Below are 25382 nucleotides of genomic sequence, written 5' to 3'. Positions count from 1 at the left end.
GTCAGAACATCACATCATCTCCAATATATCGTGGTTAATTCCCCAGAAGGCCTCCACTTATCTTCTCTTCATCAGGGTGGTAACTGAGATTGCTTCCACTTTGTATCTATAGTCTATCAATCAGTCATGAGTCCTTTAAAGGGGCACTGTGTAGTTTTCATTTACAATATTAATGAGGTAATAAAACAAATTCTTTTCCATAAGTGAATAAACAAGCTGTTCTCAGAGGAAAATAAGGTCTGAGAACATTGTTTGCAGCTACAAAGGTGGCAGGGTCCGCCACATATAAACAAAGTACAACAGTATGAAATTGTATGAAACAGTTTATTTATTTAGGCATAAAAGAAATCAGTCAGTGAAGATCAAAGTGTATCTTTAAACCATCAAATTATAAACACTGTATAAAGCTTGACGTAACTCTCTCTTGCAGACTCTCTGGAAGCCTCCACAGCTCCTCCTAGTGGAAACTCCAGCGAGTCTCCCACCCCGACTCCCCCGTCGTCCCTCCCTCTGCTTTCTGCCAATCACGAGGTGCAGCACGTCGAGGTCGAACTGGTGACCCCGCCCCCGGCCATCATCGGGACTTCACCCAAAACCGGCATCATTCGCCGCACGCTGAAGTACTCAGAAACCGACCTGGACGCCATCCCGCTGCGCTGCTACCGCGAGACGGACATCGACGAGGTGCTGCTGGCGGAGCAGGACGACGGCGACTCTGCGTTTGGGAGCAACCGCAGCGTTCAGGGCACCTCAGGGACAGGAAGCAGCCCGATGGGGGGTCTGGCTTATGGGAGGACAGATGGGGAGGTGGTGGAGGACAGAGGAGGGGGGAGGGAGGATGGGGAAGAGGAAGATGAGGAGGAGGAGGAGGAAGAGGAGGAGATGGTGAGTTGGGCCAGTGTGAGGATGCAGGGAGACAACAGGAAGCAGCAGTACGCCGCTCAGGAGGAGCCGGAGGTGTTCGGTCACCTTCTGAAGAGGTGAACATCAACACACAAGCCTGTAAACACACACACGTTCACACACACACACACACACACCCTGGTGAGCAGGATTTTCCCCTGACCCATATTCTGATCTGAATTTGGATCTCACTCCTAACCTATTTTTCAAGTAGATCATAAACAGGTTCGGAGCCATTTTCCATGAATTAGTCACAACTCTCAAACAGTACAGTACACACATCCCTGGAAAAGACAGCCTTTTTCACGTTTAAAGGGACAGTCCACCCCAAAATCAAAAATACATATTGGTAGTGCTATTTCTCCATCTATATCAGTGTTTGTCTAACTTTTTCAGACCAAGGACCACTTAACCAATAAAAAATACCTCCTTACGTCTGTCTATTCCAGAGACATAATGAACTATTCTGTTTGCTCTCTGTCCAGACCGATGGAGACGTTCTTTGACAACCACCACCCCGCCCTGAAATCCCCCATCCTGGTCTCCGGTCCTCGCCTCGGAGCAGAGGACACCTTCAGCCGCCACTTTGAGAGCATCATGGAGTCTCACCGAGCCAAAGGGACGTCGTACAACAGCCTGGACAGCGAGGAGCTGCTCACCTCCAGCACCCAAGAAGTCCTGACCTTTGACCTGCCCACACTGACCCCTGCCATCCACGCTCCGGTTTGTCAGAGCGCCCGGCAGATCGTCCAGCTCAGCTTCGCCCCGCTGGCGCACGACGAGCGGCCCAGTCTCTCCGATTCGATCTTCACCGTCACCGGGGACTCGGACGCCACCCGAGCACCGTCCAGCGAGAGGCTGAGCAGCGGATCAGAAGATACGCCGCCCAGAGGACGAGAGTGTGATCAGCTGGGGAGCAGCTGGTACAGCAACATTACTTTCTCTTTACCGAGGTGAGTTAGCAGCACGTCAAGGCGCCATGATGAATACTGTGACATGTTGTTTTTTTTCCTAAAGCAGTGCTACCTAGTCCTGCCTTTCTGTGCTGTGATTGGCTCGTACATGTTGCCTCTAAGTGAGCTTGAAAGTGTCTATTTTAACCTAGCTCTTCTCTAGCGTTCTGTTTAACCCAAACCATCATAAACACGATACGATCCAATACGATACGTTACGATACGTTGCGATACGATAAGATACGATACGATACGATACGATACGATACAAAGTACTTTATTAATCCCCCAGGGGGGAAACTGAGTGTCACCACTTGTTGTTATTGTTAAGTGTATTTATGGTCTGAAGCTGTTTCTGTGGTTTGCGCTGAAGATGTTTTGTCTTCTGTAATTAAAGTATCTTCTTGTTACTGAGTGCAAAACATCCTCACTTGTCATCGGGCCCCTTATGTGCTTAATATATGATTGTACTATGACAATAATCTACGGAGCTTCAACGTGAACATGATCTGTTTAGTCGGACATGAAGCGAGCGGCTGACAGTGTTGACAGCTGATATGCAGATGACCTCTGCTTTGGTGATTCACCGAGAATCTGTGATATGAATCTGGGTCATGTTTGTTGTTGTTTATCACTCTCTAATTTCTTCTTTTAATTTTTCATGCCGTTGCTGAAGGCGCAATCTTTTTGGCTTGTCGATCGTCCCAGTCTTGTGTACCTGATTTCTCAGGAGCGCCTTGAGGGAAAATCTTTAAATGTGTCCTGAGAGTTACTGCATTCTGCTGTTTGAACACTTCCTGTAACTGTTTCAAGTTAAAAGCCTTCATTTCTGAGCGAGGCTTTTATGGTGAAACATTTGTAAGATTGTGTTGTGAAAAACTCTTTGACTTGAGAGGTTCAGATTCCCGTGTGACTTGTAGCTACTGCCATTTTTTCTCACTCTTGCAGTAGGCCCAAAATCTTATTTTATTTATTATTTTGATGGGTTTTTTTGCTTTTCATTGGGTAATGCAGCACAAAACAAGTAGTGACAGTAGAGACATGACAGACACAGGAACAATAAATAAGCACAAGACCAATAGATGAACAAGCAGATACAAATCGCACATTACATTGTATGTTGAGGGTGTTGAAGGATAGTTGTGTGTGCTCCTTCCATCCTCCTTCATTTAGTCATTCAATAATCCCATTTTTTAAAATTATTATTATACTTTTATTTTTGTTATTTTGATGTTAAACTTTAGAAGACAAAGGCGAATTATTATTGTGAGAAACAAAAACACGATGTGTCACAGTCGCCGCTACACTCTCATTCATGGACTCTCATTCTGTTCCACTCGGGAGCAACTGAGTCATGTGCGACACCTAGTGGTACGATTGGGTATTACTGGTCTGGTATCGGTTTGGAAATTGAAAAATGTTTACATAGGCCCAACCCTGGCTTTTAGTGCCACGAGCCAAGTGTCATCTAGTCGAGAACTGATCAGCTTCTGGTGGTCAAAGGTCAAAGTCTAAGGTCAGTGTGACATCACAAAACACACGTGATTGTTTTTGGCCGTAACGTCAAACAGAAGAGGAGATTGAGACCAGATTTCACACTGAATTAGTGACACCGGTTCTCGATGTCCGCCTTCGAACTGTGGCGATTGTCGAGATCTTCTGTGCTGCCTGGTTGAACGTGTTTGTGAAACATCCACGTTTTAGACTTTGCAGCAACATCCATATTTGTAGCATTGTCGTCAATCATAATCTCATTGACATTGAGCTTCAGGTGATTGACATTGCACTGTGCATACTGTTCATCATAAACACATCTCTTTGCTCATTCTGTCGTGTTCATAACATGTTCAGCATGCGGTTACATGTTGGTTTGAGCTCACAGAACGATACAAAATGAATAATCTCATGTCGACCTCTTAACCTTGAGTAAACTGTTGGAAGAGCATCGTGAACAGCTACAAATGGCAGAGTTTTCTATGCCAATTCTGTATTCATGCAGTTTTTATTGCCTCCTCTCTGAGGTCAGAGCCTCGTTAATGGACTGTTGTCAGTCTCCAGACGGCTGCCTGTCGTTCTCCTTGTGCATAGCGCTGCTGCAGTGCTATTCTGGAGTTAGACTGAAGGTCGCTCGATGGCTGCCTGTGGCCCCTCCGCTGTGTGTGTGTGTTTGTGTGTGTGTGTGTGTTTAATATGTAAATCCATCTGTACATATTCCCAAATCTGTAGGTGTTTGAGTGTGTGCATGCGTGTGTATCTGTAGGTGATTTTAGATGGTTGTTTACTGGAAGTGCATGCTTTGTGTGTGTGTGTGTGTGTGTGTGTGTGTGTGTGTCTGTGGCAGATGGCTGCTGCAGCAGTGAGGGACTCACCTTGACTTGTCAGCGAACCAAAGACTTCATGTTAACTCTCCACAGTCTCTCACCTGCAGTACACCAGACTTTACTCCACATCCAGAAGAAAAGCTTTGTCTTTGGTTTGTGCACATATTCCTTCATTTATAGCAGAAAAGTCGCTTTCTTCAACCATTTTACATCCTCCTCCTTGTGACAGGATGTGATGGATTCAAACTGTGGCAGACATCTGTGTCAACAGTGTCCCGGGTGTGTTGGAAAAGCCTGCCATGGTGTTTATGTGTGTCTGTGAGGTAGTCTGGCTGTGTGAATGTCACCCTAACTAACTGTGACAGCACTGCAGAGGTAGAGCTGGTAGAGCTGCACCAGGTCACTGTGTTGCTTTGACCACTAGGTGGCAGGAGAGGACAGCAATCAAGCTGTTGAGCTCCTTTTCATAAGAATAGAGTCTCAGCAGGAGGGTCACTTTGAGCATCAGGAGCAGAGGTGTGTCTGTGTCTCAAGGTTCAGCTGGTAGTCTCTCTGACAGACCACAGGTTTTATCAATTTCTTACAATAATAATAATAATAATAACTTTATTTATATTGCACCTTTAAAAACAGAGTCACAAAGTGCTTTACATGCATCATGTAAACAAAGAAAAGAGTCGCAAAAAAGCAAGTAGCAAACAATTGCAGTGGAAATCACGAATATGAATACAAACAGTGAAGGACAGGGACATAAAACAAGTGAAATCTTCAACTTCTTGTGGACAAAATGAGCAACACAAAAGCAAACACTTCAATAAGGAACCTGAGAAAAAATGTATTAAAATTATAAAATTATTAAAATATATTTCTGCAACTTTTTTTCCACCTGTTTCCACAGACAAACAAAAAGTCATATTTGTTTTTTATATCATTATCATATTATATTATTCTTTTTTACATATACGTCATATTTTATTTTATCTTTATTTTTATTGCTTGTTTCTATTTTTTATTCTTTATCTTTATATTTGAACTACCTGTGCATTAGTCTCTAAATCCATTTTTGTTTTCTTGATATCCCATGTTTAAAGCACTTTGTATTGTAATTTGTTTGAAAGGTGCTGTATAAATAAAGTTTAATTGAAGTTTTATTGATAAACAGTTAAAAAAAAATGTAGGTCAGACTTTGAAAATGTATCACCAGATGTGTTTTGCCTCTCGGGGCCTCTGTAGTTTTCAGACTTCAGTTTTGACCGATGCACGTTAGCGATCAAAAAACAACTGTAAAAACAAACAGCAGCTTCATGTCGCTCTCTCCTTTCTCTTCTTTAAACGTAAGCTCACATGTTTCTCTCTGTAAACTTCCTCTTCATATGAGAAATCAAATCACACTGGACCGGCTCAGGTGAATGTTTGCTCAGCGCCCGATCTTATCTCAGTCTTATAACTCCCGGCTGCCCCGGAGCTGAGGAATCCGGGAGGGAGCCGATGAGAAAAATATTTCTGAAGGCTCGTCCATACTTTGATAAAAGTTGGAATTTCGCCCCCCTCCTGCTTCCCCTCACGTCGACTCTTTCAGACGGTCTGCAGCGTGAGACAGTGGCTCATTGTGCCGAGCTGCCCAGTGGACTGAGAGAGGGGGGATACCGCCGAAGCAGAGGCTGACACCAGGAATTCTCTCAGGACCTCTCGGCATTGTGCTGCCTCTTGATGAGACAATGCCAACAGGTGGCGGCCTAATCTTTTTTGATTATGAACACTCCTGCAGGCCCCGATGAAGCGTTTGCTGTAAACACCCTCCACAAAGGCCTCATAACGTTGACAAAAGGCCACGTTTTCCTTTCAGGAAACACCCACGGTTTAAACCCGACACCTCGTATCTTTGTTTTCTCTGTAGGTGTGCTAACAGCTCACACCAGAAACAAGGTAGATTATTTGTCCAACACCCAAAGGATGGATCGACTGAGTGTGTGTAATTGGAGAAGCAAAGGAGAAAGGGGGGGGGAGAGAGAGGAATGAATGGAGGGTGAAAGAGGGAAGGGAGGAGGATTTTTAGGCGACAGACAAGCCAAGTTTCGTGCCATGTTTCGAATCCAAGGTCAGCAGGGGACGGTGAGAGTTTACACAGTGGAACAGGGTGGGAGAGAGAGGGAGGAGTGAAGAGAGGGAGCAGAAACAACAGCAAACAGACTCAGAAGGGGAAACAGACAGAGCAGGACAAACAGCTCTTTTGCTTTGGGGGGGGGGAGGAATCTCGCTGCGAAGATCAAATGACAGCAAACACAGAGGGAGAGTGAGAAAGTGGAGGACGGAGAGAGGGGGGACACGTGAAGGAGGCTCAGTCGGACTCGGAACCAGAGCTGAGGAATGTCAGAGTCTGCCGGCGCGTCGGGAGCGGCTACAGGTGTTCGTCTGCGTGATGCGTTCAGGTTACGAGGCCAGGAGGAGAGGAGGAGGAGGAGGGGGCGGGCGGGGGAGCGGTGTGAGGCGAGGTGGCGTTCAGGGGACAGCCGTGAGGACGCAGTCTGTCTTCTGCTGTCACGGTTCATCTGCAGTCGGAGAGGAGAGGTATTCGTCGATCAGGCGGTCTTGTCACAGGTACGTCTCCACTCAGGAACCTGTCTCACCTGTCTGCCAGATGATTTATACGTCATGTTTGGCCAGACGGGAAACTGAAACAGTCTGTTGTGTTGTTTGGAAGCCAGTTCACCAGAGCAGATCTCATTTTGGAAAAACTGCGTCCTGAACCCGAAGGTCTCTGTGTTCAGACAGGTTGATGATGTCATGAAGTAGCGTGGGATCATGGGAGTTGTTGTCTTCATTATTAGACAACCGCTATTGCAGATAAAACATCTGCCCGGCGTGACTCGGGCAGAAATGTTCAAAGACAAAGTAAAGTTTTAAAGTTTTACTCGCAGCATGTTCAGTTGTGTTCACTGACTTCCTTCCTCTCTCTCTCTGAAGTATCATCTGATGTTTTCCCGGACATTGTAGCGACGGGCGACCAGATGAAAGGCATTGTTACCTCGAGTTAACTTGTGGATTCCTCTGGTTTGAACATTGTTGTGTAACAGAGGTCAGAGGAGTCGCTTTTAGACATTTTAATGAAAACACGTGATATCTTAAAAACTTACTTGGCAGTGTTGGTTTGTATGGACATTCATGGTCCCCAGAGAAGCATCTTGACTTTGGCGATCTCCTGACGTCACCTCTAGCGCCTCCATGAGGTTGCTGTTTGTGTTTTTTGTGTCTCAACCAATTGCATATACTGCCATGCAAATTGGGACCGACACTTAAAGCCCCAAGAGGATGGATGAGCTTTCCTTTAGTGTCACCAGCAGGTCAAAGCTTATATTTATCTAGTCAAGATATCAACATGTGCTTTATGTATTTTGGTGCAGACGTTCAAGGCCGTCATTATAATACATGTTGGAGTGGACAACCCCCGCTCAATATCAATCAATCAGATCTAAATGCACTCAAGTTACCTAAAAGGCTAGTTTTCATCCACCGTCTCTTTGCCTGATGTATCTTGATGATAAAAATAACAATATATGCATTGCGGTGGTTAAAAACATACAAGATTGTGGTAAAAAAAAGCATTTACAACACAACTGAACAACCCTGAGTGGACAAACTCTGATAGCAGGTGATACAGGTGCAGAAGCAGGTGACATAATAACCATCCTACCAGTCTTAGCTGTACGTTGTGTGCATGCTCGCAGGCTAAACTAAGATGTTAAACGTTGGGAAAAAAATAGCATATTAGCTGATTTTGGCTCACGGCTCACTGCTGCGTCTCGGTCCAGCCTCTCAGTCCGTGTTCTCAGAGCGTACTTTCTGAAACTCGTAGCTTTCTTAACCAGTCAGATCGTGTTATTGATGACTGTTTGCTCTGGTGTGATTTCGCCCCACTTGTTGACAGTATGAGGATGTGTAAGTGTGGGAAGCGAGGCCCTGGGACTGTGGGTTTTGTTGGCTTGTTCCTCACGCTGAGAAATCCAAATGAGAGCTCCGCTTGTTCAGGAAGTGTTTCTGGCTTTTTTTGAATACAACTCGGGAGCTGCTGGACCGTCGTCATTGTTTTTCTCCGGCCGGCCGGCGTGACTAGAATTGTCACACAGCTCTCGACGGCTGCGACAAATGTCAGCGTCACGTCGCATTTTAAGTAACTGAACCCGGAGACCTCGTTTCTCTCGTCCGTACTCCGGCACAAGCCAGAAAAGAGGATCTGCCTCGGCTCGGTGTGACATAACATGCTTAAATTATTATCACAGAATAACTGAGATGTAATAAGTTTTGCACTTCTGATCTGGCTAATGCTTTGAAGGGGCTTAATTAGGAGGTGATAAGAAGAAAGTGAGAAAGCTGGCGAAAGAGGAGACTTTGAGTGAAGTTATTAAAGTGTGTGATGAAGCCATGTGTTGTGTTTGAGTTTAAAATGTGCAAATGTGAGCTTTGTTTGCTACCGTGTGTCTTTGACCCCTCGCATCCTTCTCTGTCCACTCACCAGTCGTCATGCATGTTTTATTCTATTTTATTTAACAGAAATTGATCTTTTTTTAAGCTAATATCTCTTGATCAGCCTTTTCATCTCCTCTTTTTTTAGTATTCTGGTATTAAAACATCACAGAGAGCTGGAAACTCTGATTTAAGATCAGCGCTGCAGAGATCAGATATTAGTATTATTAAATTATTAATATCCTGGAGTTATTAGTTTTATTATTACATCACCATCATTCTTTGTTCCTCCTTTTTTATCCCTTTTTCTCTCGTTCCTTTTCAATTATTTACCAACCTCTCTAATTTCCATTTTCCCCTCCTGGTTCTCTTCATTTCCCATCTTCTCCTTCCTCTCCACTTCCTCTTCTGGTCACCTGTGTGTGTCTGGTTTTTAATCACTCGCTGATTGATTAACCTCTGACCCCCCCTCCTCTCTCAGCAGGGACAAGGCCCGTCTGGCGACCGATTCGGAGCTGGACCAGGACCTCAGCGACAGGCTGGGTCTGGGCAGCAGCGACACCCTCACCAACGGAAGTCACCGCGCCGACGTGGCAGCCGCCAAGCGTTTGGCCAAACGTCTCTTCAACTTGGACGGCTTCAGGAAGTCGGATGTGGCGCGACACCTCAGCAAGAAGTGAGCTGGTAGAGCGTTGTCATGGCAGCTTTTCAACTAAAAGGTTTTTTTAGTTGAAAATGTTCAAAAATGAGCTAAAAATGGTCGACTTTACATCAGCAATCCATATTTTAACTTTAATTCGAGGCAGCCCTGGTTAAGATTCTGCCTACAAAGTGCTGTTTTAGCAGATGTGAACTCTTCGGTGCTTCCAGCTCGATCAGCCCGTCAGCTGCTTGCTCGTGCTGATGAGAAGGAATTTGGGATTAAAGGGTTTCCTCACCCTGTGAATCTCTTCTTCTCCTGGCCTCCGGTCCGCATCTCCAGCTGACTGAGCCGGTACACACCGGCTGACTGACTGACAGCCCGAACTGAGACCACACACTGAGCTGAGAAAGCTAGTATTTGAACATTTGATTGACGTTTCGTGCTTTTGTTTTAATTTTTTTTGTCTCCTGTTGTCCTTACGTCGCCGTTTCCCCTCTTGTACATGTTATTTTATGTCTGTCTGTCTGCAGTAATGACTTCAGCCGTATGGTCGCAGAGGAGTATCTGAGTTTCTTCAACTTCACAGGCCTCGGTGTTGACCAAGCACTGCGGTGAGAACACGATGTACAATGTCTAATTGTTAAAGAATGAATGTTGACATTTTTTAAATTGCGACTGTGGTCTAAATGTGTGTTTTCTGCCCGTCACGTGGTTTTTAATCCTTCCCTCTGTGTGATGGTGGCTTTGATTTGTGTTTTTAATGTTTTAATTTCATCTTTGTTAGTATGTGTTGGGTACTCTGCACTGTTAAACACTGCTCTCTAGAGGGCAGCTTTGTTCTTGCATTTGGAGTGAGATGACAGTTTGTACAGTGTGTGCTTTTATTTTATTAGTTCATATGTTAGTTAGACTGAGCAAATATCATTCAAACATTCAGCTCAACTTTATATTTATAGAGTTAGACACATTTAAGTGTGCTTTAACTAGTAATTTGCTGAGTAACACCGACAAAAAGTGTGTTTTAAGATCATATTTTCAAAGTAAAAGTATTATTCAGCCGCCTGTCACATATTTATGTCACAGCATTGCGGCTCTGACTGTCCTGTGTTTGTGTTTGTGTCTGCAGGACTTTCCTCCGGCAGTTCGCTCTGATGGGAGAGACTCAGGAGAGGGAGAGGGTGCTGTCACACTTTTCTAAGCGTTACTTGGACTGCAACCCAAGAGTCATACCATCGGAGGGTGAGTCGGCTGCTGCAGAGGAGCTGTTTCATAGAAACATAGAAAATATACGTCTTATATCTGCTCCTGAATATTTATAACAGCCAGCCATCCTTAAAGTGGCTGTAATCAATATTTTATACCAAATTGAAAAAAAAAAAACAATGTGTGAGAGACGTAGCTGTAGAGAATTATCACCTGAATCTGCAGCTCCACTCGACTTTATGGAAGTTTTATAGACCTTCGCTGTTTCATCTCTTTTTGTCGCTCTCCCCCGAGCAAAACATATCCAGAAGACGTCAATTCAACGCCTTTGACGACGATGGAGAGCCACGAGGAGAGCTTCTGTGACGTCATTTATAGACGTCTTTTTCCTGCATCGAGTTAAATTTGGCCGTCATAAAAAACTTTAATTTTGAACCGCGAGAAAATTCTTCATATTTCTGCAACTGAGGTTGAAAAGATGTCTAAAATTACAAGGTCCAAACTTTTATTTTGAACCTTGTAAGGACGTCACTTGGACATCAGTGCTGAACGCTGAAAAGATGTCTGAAAAAGGATGTCACAAAAACTTCCATCCTGGCTCACCGGTGGGCGTCGCTTCAAGGTCGTCGAAGATGTTGAATTGGTGTCTTTTGGATCTGTTTCTGCTCGATCTTTCACAGTTATTTTTCAACCGCAACAGTCACCTGTTTTCAGAGAAAAAGCTGAAATGGGGCAGATTACAGTTAGTTATTCTTTTGCAATCTGACAGCACGTAATCCCAGTTACATGTTATCCGTTACATCCAACATATAAGTCCTATATAAATGTCTGTAAATTGACAGCAAAAGCACTTTTATTTCTATGTGAGGTTGTCCCAAGATCGTGCTGACTTGCTGTTTTCATCCTATAGATGCAGTTCACACTCTCACCTGTGCCCTTATGCTGCTGAACACTGATCTACACGGTCAGGTGAGTAATGCGAACATGCGTTGCTGCAAGTAAGTGCGTGATATCTATAAGGAAAATCGACTGTGTCATGAGTGTGCAGGTCCAGCAGGCGTTGCAGACAGGCGTGCTCAGTCAGGCGACGGATAAACAAATAAAATAAGTTTGAACAGCTGCGATCTCCCCTCAGAGGCCCTTCTGATTAACTCTGGAGTTTTGGGGATATAAGACGTGATCTGTGTCTGCAGGTCTGCCTGCTGAGCTTCTTTCACTATCATTAATCTGACTCTTTTATCGTCAGAGCCTCACTTTGCAAAATCTGGGCCATTGGCGGCTCTCCTCAGTGATAGTTCAGCTCTGCGGATGAATGATTAATTAAAGTGGCTACAGAGGTGACTGGATGGAGGATCAGCTCCTTTAGGGAAGAGTGGATCAGAAGTTTTTAGAAAAGTTAACAGATATACTGTAAGTTTGATCTTTGTTGTGAACGTGGTCATCATCCTCATCATGGTGGTTTGATTGATACAGGCTGTGAGCTTCATCCAGTTTATATTTAGTGTCCATGAGCCCAGTATGACGTCTGCAGATTGCTTGTTTTGCCCGACCAACAGCAGTACATACATGTTTAAGAGATAAAAGTCTAATTTCTCTGATTCCAGCTTCTTATATGTAAATATTTTCTGGTTTCTCTCCTCTATGACAAAAAATATCTGAATATCTTTGAGTTGTGGACAAAACGAGACATTTGAGGACGTCACCTTGGAGTTTTTTCACCATTTTCTGACATTTTGTAGAACACACAGCTTTATCAAGCTAATAATAGGTGGATTAATGAAAATAATTGTTACTTACAGCCCAAACCGACTGTGTGAAGTTTATTTTAAAAGCGAAAAAGCAGCAAAATCCTCGTATTTGATTTTCAGAATTTCTGCATTAAACTGTAGTTCATGAATGGATTCATTGGACAGGATTGTATTTGAAAAATTGTCGAACACGCACCAACAAGACGGATGAAATTCAGAAGTAATATCGGCTGTGACTCAGGGGTAGAGCCAGCGTCTTGTTATTGGAAGGTCGCTGGTTCCATTCCCCTGGTCTGCATGTCGAAGTGTCCTCGGGCAAGATACTGAACCCCAAACTGCTCCTGATGTGCTGGTCAGCACCTTGCATGGCAGCCACCACCATCGGTGTGCTACTCTGATAGTTTAAAAAACTGTGGATGTTAGCAGACTTGGGTCGGTACCAGAAATCTGTCGAGGCTGATTGCCCGCCCCTTTAGACGAATCACTTCAGCGCTAATCATCATCATGATTAACACTGTTACCATTATTATTCCAGCTGTTCCGACTAATACTGAACAATCATAGACAAATTATGGACAAATCGTCGTCCTTGTTTTTAATTTGACCTCACATTTAATTTGATCACCCTTTTCGATACGTTAACTCATAACGGAGCGAGTGCAAATGATCGGGGCTAACTGCTCTTTTCAGTTCATTGTAATTTAATTCAGGTAGTAAAAGAGGTTTCACTCAGTTTCTGACTTTATTTTAGAGAAAGGTGCTTGCTTTAAAAATTAATTATAAATTGACTACACATTCACAGAGTTAATTGAAACAGACCACATTAAGGAGGCAGTCGGTGTGAAATAAAGAGTTTGAAGAACGTGTCGTGTGAAATAAAAATAAATGATATTCGTCTCCTTTCAGAACATCGGCAAGAGGATGTCGTGCACTCAGTTCATTGGCAACTTGGAAGGACTGAACAACGGCCAAGATTTTCACAAGGATCTGCTTAAAGTAAGCTACTTTCAAGTCGAAAATAGCACACACAGGCGCACACACGCACACACACACACATGCACATGCTGTCATACACAGACACACATCCCAAGTGAGAGCGAGCAGACTGCGTGTGCCAGCATTGTATTGTCCCACAGATCTGTGCGACTGAGCCTGGCTGTCTGCTCGCCGCTCACTGCCAGCTGGCGTTCGCCTCCTCTCCAGAGGCCTCCAATCACAGGCCTGCCCGGGCCCGCCACTTCCTGGTACGGTCCAGCCTCGGCGCGGCCAGGAAAGACTAATTGTTATGTGATCTGGAGACAAGGAGAACGAGACGCAGCCACCCTCCGGGTATCTGTGCGTGCCTTCGACAGCATTAGATTAGGCTATTAGCGTAACCCAGTTGAGTTTGGTCGCGATAGATGGTGAACCATCAGACAGGGGTCAGACGGAGGCCTGGGGCCGCGTGATGTGGCGAAATAACCCAATCAGAGCGGGCTGCCTGTCCATTGGTGCACCTAATGATGATGTCGCTGATTAGTTTTGTCTGCTGAGTGGTCCGTCAACATGCCACGGGCCTCCAGAGTGCAAGTCAACAAGTTGTAATGGGGTATTTATAATGCATGAGGGAGAGAGAGAGAGAGAGGCCGCGTCCGTCTGCCGAGATGACGGGAATGAATTCAGGAATGAGAAGCTGCGTGTTGTTAAGGGCAGATTGTATCCACGCTGCGAGGCAGGCAGGGCAAGAAACAAAGACGTGCATTAGCTGTTTTATTAAAGCCCGTACAGATCCAGGAACAGCCGTTTTAATCATGCCTTCTACCTTCCACGAGCTCCCGCTCTTTTATTCCCGTTCTCTCTCAATGAGACTCTTTTCCTCTCTCGGCCTGCAGCTACACTCTCTTTTCTTCTCTCCTCTCGTTCCCTTGTTCTGCGAGTCTCTAAATGTTCTGCCTGCCCACTCTCACTTGCACCTTATCTTGGCTCTGTTAAGCTCCGCTGCAGTTTAATCTCTGTCTCTAGTCTGTGTCTCACTGCCACCTTTATCTGCACTCTTTCACCTCCGCCCAGTTCTGCTCGCTTTTCTTTTTGCCTTCCCACTCCTGACCTATCGTCTCTTTTCCTAAAGCTCTCTGTCCTCTCCTTTTACTTTCTCTTCTTTTCTTCTGGACTGTGTTACACCAGCTATTCATGAATCCATTTTATTGTTTTCCAAGCCGTCCTAGATGGTTTTAAACGAGTGGTTTGCAAAATCAGGATGCAAAACGTGCCCTTATATGTACATTTAAAGGTGCTATCTGTAAGAAAAGTTGTTTTTTGAGTCTCATTCCAGATGTTTTGGGATGGCGGCCGACCCGTCAACCATTCAAACATCAACTTTTCTTACAGATAGCACCTTTAATGAGTTATTTGTTGCTGTATTCATTTTCCCTGTTCTTACTGCTCATGAAGAGGTCCCTACCCAGTGTAACAACGTTGTGATGTTCTCAATCAACAGCACCTTTTCCTCATCTTTCTTGTTTTTTTCCTCTCCTTTTTCTCAGTTACTGTATCGCTCCATCATTTCCTGCTACAAAATGAACCACCACTCCTCCCTCCCTCCCCTCCATCCTTGTATCCCTCATTTCCTCCGCTCATTTTCTCGCTTCCCCATTTCCCCTTTTGTATCTGGTATCTCGTGTTTGTGTGCGCTGTAAATACATTAGGAATGAGCCGGAGAAATCCCTCGTTTTCATCCCTGCCGCTTCGTTCTGCACGGCAAACACACACATGTACCGCATATCTCACACATTGTCTCAGATCAGCGCTTGTTTTCTCTGTCACCACAGCGTCGCGGCGACCGTTGTGCCTTCGTCACATCTTTCCTTCGTTTCTCTACCATCCTTCTCTCCTTCTGTCTCTTTTTCCATTCTCTTATCTTCGGTTTTAAAGTGGTTTATTTTGAACCAAGTACAGTAAACAACTGAAGGGGGTTTGCATGATTGCACAGCAGCAAGTGGTGTATGATTGTGTTTGTGTTCATGCTAGCAGCCGGGCCCTGTGGATCTAACGTCTGTCGGTTGGTCGACCGCTTTGATCCAGAATGAAATGTCTCCACAGGATGGATCGCCATGAAATTTTGTACAGACGTTCATCTTCCCCAGAGGATGAACCCTAATACTTTTGACGATCCCCTGACTTTCCCTCTGGGGCCACAAGCAGTTTGACATTTGTGCTTTTTGAGAGAAATATCTCAACGACCACTGGATGGATTTCACCTTAGGAGGCAGCTGTGATCTCGCAAAATCCACCTTGCCAGGCTGCGAGCTCTGCCCTTGTGGCCGAACACGCAGCGGTTGAACCACAGCTGCTAGCACAGCTGGAGAGTCTTGTTTGAGCGACTGTTGATTCTCAAACGTTTCATTCTGTGAAGTTTGATTTTTAAAAAAAAGGACCCAAACCCGAGACACAGAGGCAGCCAGGGGAAAAAACCAAAGGGCTAGCTTTAATAACGAAGCTGGAATCCAAAAAAAAATCAAAATGCAGGCAACAAAAAAAACTGGCAGTAAAAAGACAGGGAGCAAAACCAGTCTAGAGAGAGTCCAAGGAAAAAGTAATGAGTAATATAAAAAAGTAAGAACAAACCAGAAAGCCACAGGGAACAAAACAAAAGCAGGAAGACCGAAGAGACACAGGAACGTAGACAAACCAACAAAGAACAGGAGCTGTTTAACTAACGAGACACAGGTGGTCACAGATTACAGGTGGGAAAAAGACAAAGACAGGAAGTGGTAATTAATGACACATGAGCATATAACCTACAAAATAAAACAGGAAATAACAAAGCTGAAACCCAAAACCGTGACCAACATTGCTTGTCACCTTCTATTAAATGCCACAGTCACACTGAGCAGACATTAAATGATGCACCGTGTAGTTTGGAGACGAGTCTGCATTCATTCAAAGTTGGATCCTCTGCGTTTGTGTTGGCTTCATCCATCATAACTCACAGTGCGATGTGATTATTACAGACGGCGCCGTGTGTTGAAGCTTCACTCTGAGGGACAGAAACACAGGAGTGGATCTGAACCACTGAGGCCCGTTAGCTAAAACAGAAAATCAGCTGCCTGGTGGACTGGAAAATAATGAGAGGGGCTCTGCATCCCCATGACACCCATTGATAGTCCTCTCTCTCTGGGGAAGACTCCCCTCCCTCTTCCATCATCAATTAGCTTCCTCTCTCTATATTTCTTCTTTTCTTTGTCTTGTTTTCAAGCTTTGCTTCATTTATTTTCCTCAAAATCATTTCTTCTTTTCTCTCAGTGATTCCCTCTCATCTCTCGTCCTCGTTCTCGGCAGTTCAGCTTATTTTGATCAAACCTTGTGATATGTTTCCCATTAACGCCACAATAGAGCAGCAGAATTGAGCAATCAACCGAACTGAGTGTGTGAAGCTTCGGCCTCTCGGTCCTCCCTGACACACTTAGCAGCAGGACATAAGACTTCTGTTTGTACGTTAATATTATTTATCCCATTTCACCTTTATAATAGCAGGGAAGATAAATGAGGAGATTATGTGGGATGAAGGTGTTTGTGATTCTGTGATTTCATGTTTTATTTTGAAGTTTTGCCCTCACGTGTGTTGCTTTTCATTTCCTGTTTTTGTGTGTTTTCCCAGCCTTTTTCTGTGTTCACCTATGTCTTGTTAGTCATGTTAGTGAGTCCTGTTTTGTCCCACTGAGCCTGTTTCCCGTGTCTTCCTGTGTCTCCCCGTCGTATGTTTCTGGTTTTTGTTTCTGGCTTTATTCCTCACACTTTTCCTGATTTCTACTTCGCTCTTCTTGGTTTTGTGTTGCTACTTTGCATTTGTTGAATTTGCACATCTTGGTTTTTTGGAAACTAGAATTTTTTCGATGGGTTAGGGTTAGGTTGTTTGGTTTCCATCCAAATGTATCTTAAATTTTAAATAAAATCTAAAGAAAAATGAGAGCACTTACGGTGACAGCAGTCGGTAGGCGTGCAGGTTGTACGGAGATTACATACATCTCAATCAGTACTCATTCATAATGAGGCTATAAACTATCTTAATGTACTCCAGAGCATGTTTTCCACCTCCAGCTGCCCACACCAGACTCAGTTAGCAGACATGTGACAGACCGACAGGCGTCATTAACTCAAAACAGCAGAGCATTCAGTCTCAATCAGGTGCCTGTGATATACAGAGGAGGAAGTCGTGTCTTTGGGATGATGGAGGCCGAAGATAAGGCTGTTTTTTTTATATAACCTGGGTTTTGATTTATAAAAACTCTTTAATCTTTCACAGCGCAAAAGTTTTGTGACTTGCCCTGTTAGACTTCGCTGTAGTTCTTCCTGATCTGAGCAATTACTTTAGTGAAGGAAATGTTATTATTAACAATATTATGGACAAAATAAGCCTTAAATGAAATTAGCCTTTACCTGAACTCTGAATTAGTTTTGTCTTATCAAGATATTGAAGCTTGACATTTGGGGAAATGTGCTTATTGGCTTTGTGGCAGAAAAGACTTGGAACAGAGTGAAACAGTTTGCCAGATCTGTCTGAAGGCAACAACATCCACCTACAACCCTTTAACCCTTTAACCCTGGAGCTAACCTGATCAGTTAACACATACAGTCGTGGTCAAAGGTTTACATACTGTATACTTAATGCAATTAACTACAATAATGAATTTATTATAGGTCATCTGAAAATGTGACTTAAAAAGTGACTTTTTATCAAATATAACTGGATTAAAATGTTTTGGTTGTCATTAACTTAAACCAGGCTGAAACTATGAGGGATAAAAATGACTAAAATGTGACTAAAACTAATAAGCACGTTCGTCTAAAGATTAAGACTAAATGTAAAATAGCTGCCAAAATAAAACACTGACGTCAAAGTAGAACGTGCAGCTCACATCGGGAATAAAAAGGTTTTCTTTATAACGTCTCTAAATTCAGCTGCAAATGTGTGAAGTGGAACCAAAGTGTGAAGCAAAGACATACTATAATTTGTACACTCGTATAATTAATCTACTTGTTTATTTATTTACTTGTTTGCTCGTTTCCTTTCGGAGACTTTGTAGATTCAGCTGGTTTTGCTGCACTGCAGCGTTTTGGACTCAACGTGTCTATAACAGCACTGTTTGTGCAATTAACACAGAAAGAAATGATTAAAAACTTGTGGTCCCAGTGCAACAGTAACCTTTTCATCCTTCATCAACACTTCATGTTCCTTTACCCTGTTTTTACCAACTCGCATGTAAAAAAAAAACACATCGCTGCTGACTGTGTATCCACCACAGCTCCCTGCAGAATCTGAAGCTCTGGCCGCGGCCCAAGCCGGTGCTTTGGAGGAAACTTTCTTCCTTTATCGAGAGGCTCAGAGATGCATAGGTTTGCACTCATTCACACTCCCTCTCTCTCTCCTCGGCACTGCTCAGGGCTTAAAGCTTGAAGTGGGAGCTAATGATGCTCTGAAGTAGGTTACCAGCCCGCATTAGAGCAGGAAATTCTGCTGAAATGAAAATGTTGTGTAGCTCAATCAGACGCCGAACCACGCTCTTCAAACTGTAATTAGGTGCACTGATGTTATCGATTGCGTAGCGGCATCGATGCCGAGGGAAAAGACGGATGACTTATTTGTTTTTGTAAATGAGGGAGAAGAAATCATTCTCGAGCGCATCGCTGCAGTCGAGCTATGTGTGTCTGAAATCTGCACAGGAGCTGCGGTGCCAGAGCTCGACGGCCTCGCCAGCTCGGGCAAAGACAAGGAGGTCAAATCTGAGGAGGGAAGAAACCAGAAGACAGATGGTCCTTTTTTTAAACACATCATTGCTGATTACATATTCAGCGTGTGCAGAGAGGAAACCGTTAAAACGGCAATACACGTGACTGTTTTTTTGGTGTTAAGGGTCTAAAACTCACGCTGCTTCAGGGCCACGGGACAGTTTGTCCTTTCCAAGGGGGCGTGCTTCATCTCTCCTCTTCCTCAGTCTTCTATTCGTATTTAAACGCCGATATAATAATAATAATGTCTTCTTTAACTGTGCCATAGAAACATCAATGTCACTGGGTCACAGTCGATTAACTGATTAGTCATCTGAAAGAAAATGAATTGCCAACTATTTTGATTACTGATTAATCTTTTTAGTCATTTATAAGCGAAAAAATGTCAAACATTTGCTGGTTCCAGCTTCTTAAATGTGAGAATTTGCTGCTTTTCTTTGTCACGTACGACCGTAAATGAAGCGTCTTTGGGTTTTGGACTGTCGGTCGGACAAAAGAAGCATTTTGAAGACGTCACTTTGGGCTCCGCTGAGCATTTTTCACAGTCTTTTGACATAATGTAGACCAAACCATTCATTTATTCTTAATCAGCAGATGACTCGATAATGATAATAATCGTTACCAGCCGTGTTACCACGAACACACACACACACACACACACTGTAGTTTATATTGACTCAATCCCACACACACCGTCCTGCAGCCTCAAATACTCACCAGAGCAGCAAATGTGGATTCATCCGCAACAGAAAATAGTCCCGAACCAATGCGCTAAATCACTCCTCTGTGAGTTTGTGAGCAGATTTTTAAAAGAATGGTCGTATTAAAAACTAAATTTCATATCTTCATGATGCATTTTCACAGTTAAAGTTGATGTTGGAAAATATCGAGAGATGAATTTTCATTTTATTGACTTTGATTGTTTCATGGAATTTATGACAATAATAAATATATCCAGCTTCGCTCTTAAATATGAAATATAAAACACATTTCTATGTCTTGGTTTTAAAAAAAAAGAGTGAATTCGAAACATGACGGGAGCTTTATAAGATTATCTTATATCTGGCCCCTTGTAGTTTGAGACCCCTGTGTTATTAAGTGCACTGTGCTGAGGTATTTTAACATTTCCACCGCATCAAGATCAACTGCAGGTAAAAACAGTGCAGCTGTCTTCAGTAAACGAAAACCTAAAGATGCTGCACTGAAGCAGGAGCAGTAGACAGAGCACATTTCAGTCTTACAGGTGTTTTTCAATGTATAAAATGTTTAAAGATAAGGCCGATAAAGGTAATGTTTTTAATGCATCCTCTGAACGATTCCTCTTTTGAAACACATCCTCAACACCTGCTGTCCAAAGCAGCTGAAACACTGACCGAAAATACAAATCTCACACATTTTTTACTCTGGAAATCAAAACAAAAAATAGCGGTGCTATTGAAGGTGAAGGGTCACAGGGAGCCGTAGTGAAAAAGAAAGACGGCGTGTGAAGAAGAGACAGCTGCTTCGGTCAGCAGAGATGCGAGGCTGTGGATACGCTCCCCCTCTCCCCGAGCTGTCTGGACTCTCCAAGAAGGACGGACGGAGAGATTTAGACAGGATGTGAAATATTGAGTGGGATGAGGAGCGGGAGGGAGGAGAGGTAACAAAAACGACAGATTTATTTTGCTTGTGGTTTGCTTTTGGTGAGCAGGTGTTCCCCTGTTTGGCTGCCAGCTTCATTTGACTAATTGGAGGTTGAGTGCTTTGCTCAGAGGCACCTCAATGTTTTTTTTATTGGGATTCAAACCACAAGCTGCTGCTGCCGCTGTCGCCGCCCACGCTAGATAACTGTCAGAGGGCTCTCGCTGTAACAGGCTGTCGTCCTCATGCAGGTTGTTTGGGTTGTGCAGTCAGAGGTGAGCTCCACTCCCTCGACTCGCCGATGTTCCTTTCTTAACCTCCTGAAGGAGTCAGGGATGTCGAAGCAGAGCGGAGCGGAGGGCACCACTCACATGTCAGCTCGCCCACATGGCCGCCCTGATGGTTCATGTCAAAGGACCGACAGTTGAGTCATGAGGGGTTTCCTGTTTGTTTTGTTCACAGTCACAGTACCCATTAAACTTTTATTATAGATCTTTAAATTTAGCAAGAAGGTAACACACAGAACAACAGCGGGAGGTACGGCTGAACACAAACTAACAAACAGGTACAGTTTGCTACACAACCGTCCAGGCATATTAAGTATTAAAGATAAAATGTGGGAGAGTTTTGGATTGAAATGTCTAAAAACAACTAGACTTTGAGTTGTTTACTTACATTGTCCAAAATGTTTCCAACAGACCCAAAGAAATCTGTAATTTTATTAAATGAAACACACCGTTTAACAAATTACCGAGTTATTTGTCGGCAAATGAGGCTAAACGTAAAAAAAACTTAAAAACATTAACTTGTCTTAGTCACTTCAGATAGATTTTTATCATCAGTTGTAGTTGTTTAATGGTGCGTTCACCACCAGTGAAGCAAGTTACTTTACTGTTTTTACTATACCGTACATTAGCCGCAAGCTAGCGAGCAACGGCACGCACCGAGGGTGTGTTTGAATTTAGGTCAACCCTGACTGAACTCAGCACTCAGCAGAGACTCTGGTTCTCTCTTCTTCTTCTTGCCCTCTCCGCTCTGTAACGTTACGTTCATGAAGTAAAGCACATTTCCCCTCCAGCTCCAGTCAGCAGTCAACATTACACCTCCGTGGATCGCTGCTGCAGTCTGGTTGATAAACATGAGGCCCTCCCCACACGACACTTGGCAATTATCTTTTTGTTTTGTTTTGAGAGACCAGCAGCTGCAGACGTTAGCCTACATACTGTGCATTTAAAAACTCACGCAAATTAAAAAGGACTAGAAAAAAAGTCGAGCGTGGCTAAGGTCGTATCGAGGAGGATGGGGTTTTGCTCAAAGCTCAAAGCCTTAAAGCCACAGTCTGTTATTTCTCTCGATCAAAAGAAGACACAGCAGGGAAGCAGTGTGAGATCATAGGAGTTGTTGTCTAAATTGTTAAGCAGCCACCATTCCCAACTAAAATCTATCTGGTGTGACTCAGGCAGAAATGTTCACAGGTGAGGTAATGTTTTGTAAATTTTATTCACGTTACGTTTAGTTTAGTTTGCAGACTTCCTTCCTCACTCCCCGCGAGCAAATTAAACACAACCTTGCTTTAATAAAATGACAGATTTCAAACGTTAGACATTTTAAAGCAGGAATTTGACATATTATATCTTAAAAATCACTTAAAACGGTGGACACAATCATTTGTAACTCTTCCACCCCATCCTCTCAGGCTGCTTGAGATATGTTTATGACAACACTGTGAAACTGAGCACTGAATCCTTTAGTCCATTTTGATTACAGATCCCATAAAAGTCCAATCGATGCCCATCTGTGACTGACACAGTCGTTAAACCTGTGGTCACAGTCCTGTAGCTCCAGATTTTTGTTTTCACATCGTCCCTGTTGCTCCCACTCCAGTCGATAATTGTATTTGACCAATACGTCTCTCGGGGAAACAACTCGTTCATTCGTCTTGTAAGCAAAGATTTCTGTGAGACGCTCAATTTTCTCTGTCGCCTCCTTTTTCTTTCCTGCTTCATTATGGTCTAGCTTCTGTTTGGTTTTCTGTTTTTCAGTTGTAACATCTGGCTGGGCTGGTTTTCTTTTTGCACATTTGTGTTTGTATCTTTTGTGGTTGTGAGAACAGAAAAATGTGAGGTTTAACAATCATGTAATCGCTTAGAGATGCCTCAAATCTGTGTGCTGTGATCAGGTAGTTTGTGACGCCATGTTGAGGCTTTTTAGAGCACATTAAATCACAAACACTCATCATCTGAGGCATTGGAGCAGACTAAAAGGAAAATGCAAATATGGTTAAGATAATTATGCGTCAGATTAAATGTCAGATGGTGGTGGAGACCAAAAAAGAGACATTCATCAGGTTCTTCAAATAAATTCTGATGTCCTCCACATGTGGTGGATGTGTGACTATGAAGCTGTTTGCTAACAAGGTTAGCACTTAACACTTAACACAGGTAGTGATGCATACAGATTTCTTCTGCTGCCCCCAAGTGGCCCAGGTTCATCAGGATATGTTTAGCTGGTAGTTTATCATGAAGACTGGATGAAGAGGTGCCAGAGTTCAAAACTGCCTAACTCTGAAACATGATAATTAATGTGTTACCAGATAACACAAGCACCTGTGTTGATGCTAAACTGAGCAGCCCTTATAGTCCTGTTAGTGTGATGGTTAAATCAACAAGATACAACATGTTGATCACGGCCCGTTTCACACTGGACAATAAACCCAAGAACATCTGGCTTTAGTCTTTAATGTGAATGGTTCCCATCTGCATTCACTCTTGTGTTAAATGACTCTGCAGCAGTCACAGGTGTTAATAGGCTCCAGCTAGAATCGGCAGTGATGGAAACATCCGGATGCGCTCTAATGTTCGCCACTTTTCTGGGGCATTTCTACGATGGGCGCAATGGTTGGAAAAATGAACAACCATAAGTTGTCAGTACCGGATTGGTCCTACTCCAAATAGAGATGGGAAAGAAGAAGCGAGATGTCTCACTCCTCAGCTACTTCCATCATCAACAGTGTCCTCTGTATGCAGTCTGATGACCTGTCTGGTGTGTTTGTGACATTTAAACCATGCTAAGCTAGGCTAACCACACCCTCACTCCAGCTATATAAAGCACTTGACGCACAAACACAAAACTGACGTTCATTTTCTCATCTCACTCTCGCAAAGCAAGCTAGCATTCCTCCCTAAAATGTCGAACTAGTCCTTTAATTCAGTAACGGTGCTGCTGAACACACACTTGGTCTCACACACCTTTACACACTGCCGATTCTTTGCATGTTTCTCTCTCCTCTCACCTCGCCAGTCGCTCCCAAAAGACCACCGCCGAATACTAATCGGCGTTGCAAGTATATTTATAAAAAGATGCACATGTTGTGTGTAACCTCGCCTGCATGTGTGCATGTGTGTGTGTGTCTGTGTGTGTGTGTGTGTGTGTGGAAGAGCCAGTTGGGAGACTGTGATTTGCTGGTGATGACTGAGAGAAGGAGGGAGGGTGAGAGGAGGGAGGGAGGGATGGAGGGAGGGAGGTACGCATTGACGAAGCGAAGGCAGAGGGAGGCAGAGAGAGAGGCAGAGCACCGTCCCTGTCGGCGTCTTTTTCACTCTGCGATCCGGGCAGCCAGCTCTCATCTCCTCCTCTCCTCTCCTCCTCCTCCGCATCAGCAGCAGCAGGAGAAGAGAGGAACGCAAAAGCGCTGGATCTGAGGACAAAGATCGCAACAGATTGAGGAGCCACAGACGACAAAATACGAGGGAAGGTATGAAAGCCATCGGCAGCAGGAGGAGAGCGGCGTTTTTTCCCTCAAACACCCACACCCGCCGAGTGTGCGACGGGAAGAGACTAAAGAGAGCGAATACTGACTGAGAGAAGAAGTGGATCACAGATGGGGCTGAACAGTGACAGCGGACCTCCACGCATGGACAGAGAGCAGAAGAAGAAGAAGAAGAAGTGAGAGTAAATGAGACAATCAGCGCTGTGACTGTACAACTGATGGTATCCATTTTACTGAGGGAGCAACAGGAACATCCAGTCGTCTTTGTGCCACGTCTTCTCAACGCTCATCTGCCCCTTTTTCTGTTTCTTCCCTTTGATTTTTATTGCGTTTGTATTCGTGGGCTTGTGACGAAATCGAGGGCGCTCTTAGGAATCCCTCGCTCTGAAGTCCGAGGGCGGACGTCCTTCCTCTCCCACCCACCCACCCGCCCCTCCGTATCTCCCCCTTTTTGTGTGTTTGTGTTCGCATACGCATCAAGAGCTCATTGCATGTTTTTTCTTTACCTCCCAGTTTCCGCATTTTGCACCCATCTGTTTCATGCTGGCTGTCCGTTCACACCTCTGCCAGTGTTTCATACCATCTGTGAGAGTGTCAGCTTGGGTCTGAGTGTGTGTGTGTGTGTGTGTTCATGTTAAAGGATTCATCTCTGTAGTCACTGGCTTTCACTAAAAGGTGGCAGCTGGAAAGGTGTCACCTTTTGGTAACTTGGCAGAGGCTCGCATCCTGTCGAGACCATGTAGAGACGGTGTTTACTCACTTCTACGCGGTCACCTGGAGAAATTAAAGCTTTAACTGCCCTGAACTGCAGTTTATCCCTCATTTAAACTTCAGCCTGAGGACTCACACTGGAGGAAAAGTGCTGGATTTATTGCACCAATTCTCAGAAGAGAGTCTCGCCTCCTCACAGCGGCAGAGGGGTCGTTTCTGTACATGTATAATACATGGCTGTCTTATCAATAATTCACCATCAGGTGGGCATGCTGGTGTTGCCTG

The 25382-nt window shown here is 44.0% G+C and overlaps 1 protein-coding gene across 2 annotated transcripts in view; it reads left to right on the top strand.

The window, feature by feature from the left end:
* Positions 1 to 25382, top strand: part of LOC311251014 (uncharacterized protein) — a 75851-nt gene that overhangs the window by 24462 nt on the left and 26007 nt on the right. For both annotated transcript variants that reach the window (XM_084343258.1, XM_084343257.1), the window contains exons 4-10: positions 431 to 980; positions 1389 to 1856; positions 9120 to 9314; positions 9812 to 9892; positions 10408 to 10520; positions 11395 to 11453; positions 13139 to 13228. In XM_084343258.1, the coding sequence (XP_084199384.1) occupies positions 431 to 980; positions 1389 to 1856; positions 9120 to 9314; positions 9812 to 9892; positions 10408 to 10520; positions 11395 to 11453; positions 13139 to 13228 (1556 nt within the window). The remainder of the gene's footprint in view (positions 1 to 430; positions 981 to 1388; positions 1857 to 9119; positions 9315 to 9811; positions 9893 to 10407; positions 10521 to 11394; positions 11454 to 13138; positions 13229 to 25382) is intronic.

Source organism: Pagrus pagrus (assembly GCF_965226575.1).
Source record: "Pagrus pagrus genome assembly, chromosome: 21".
Lineage (NCBI taxonomy): Eukaryota > Metazoa > Chordata > Actinopteri > Spariformes > Sparidae > Pagrus > Pagrus pagrus.
This window is presented reverse-complemented; position numbering and strand designations above follow the sequence as displayed.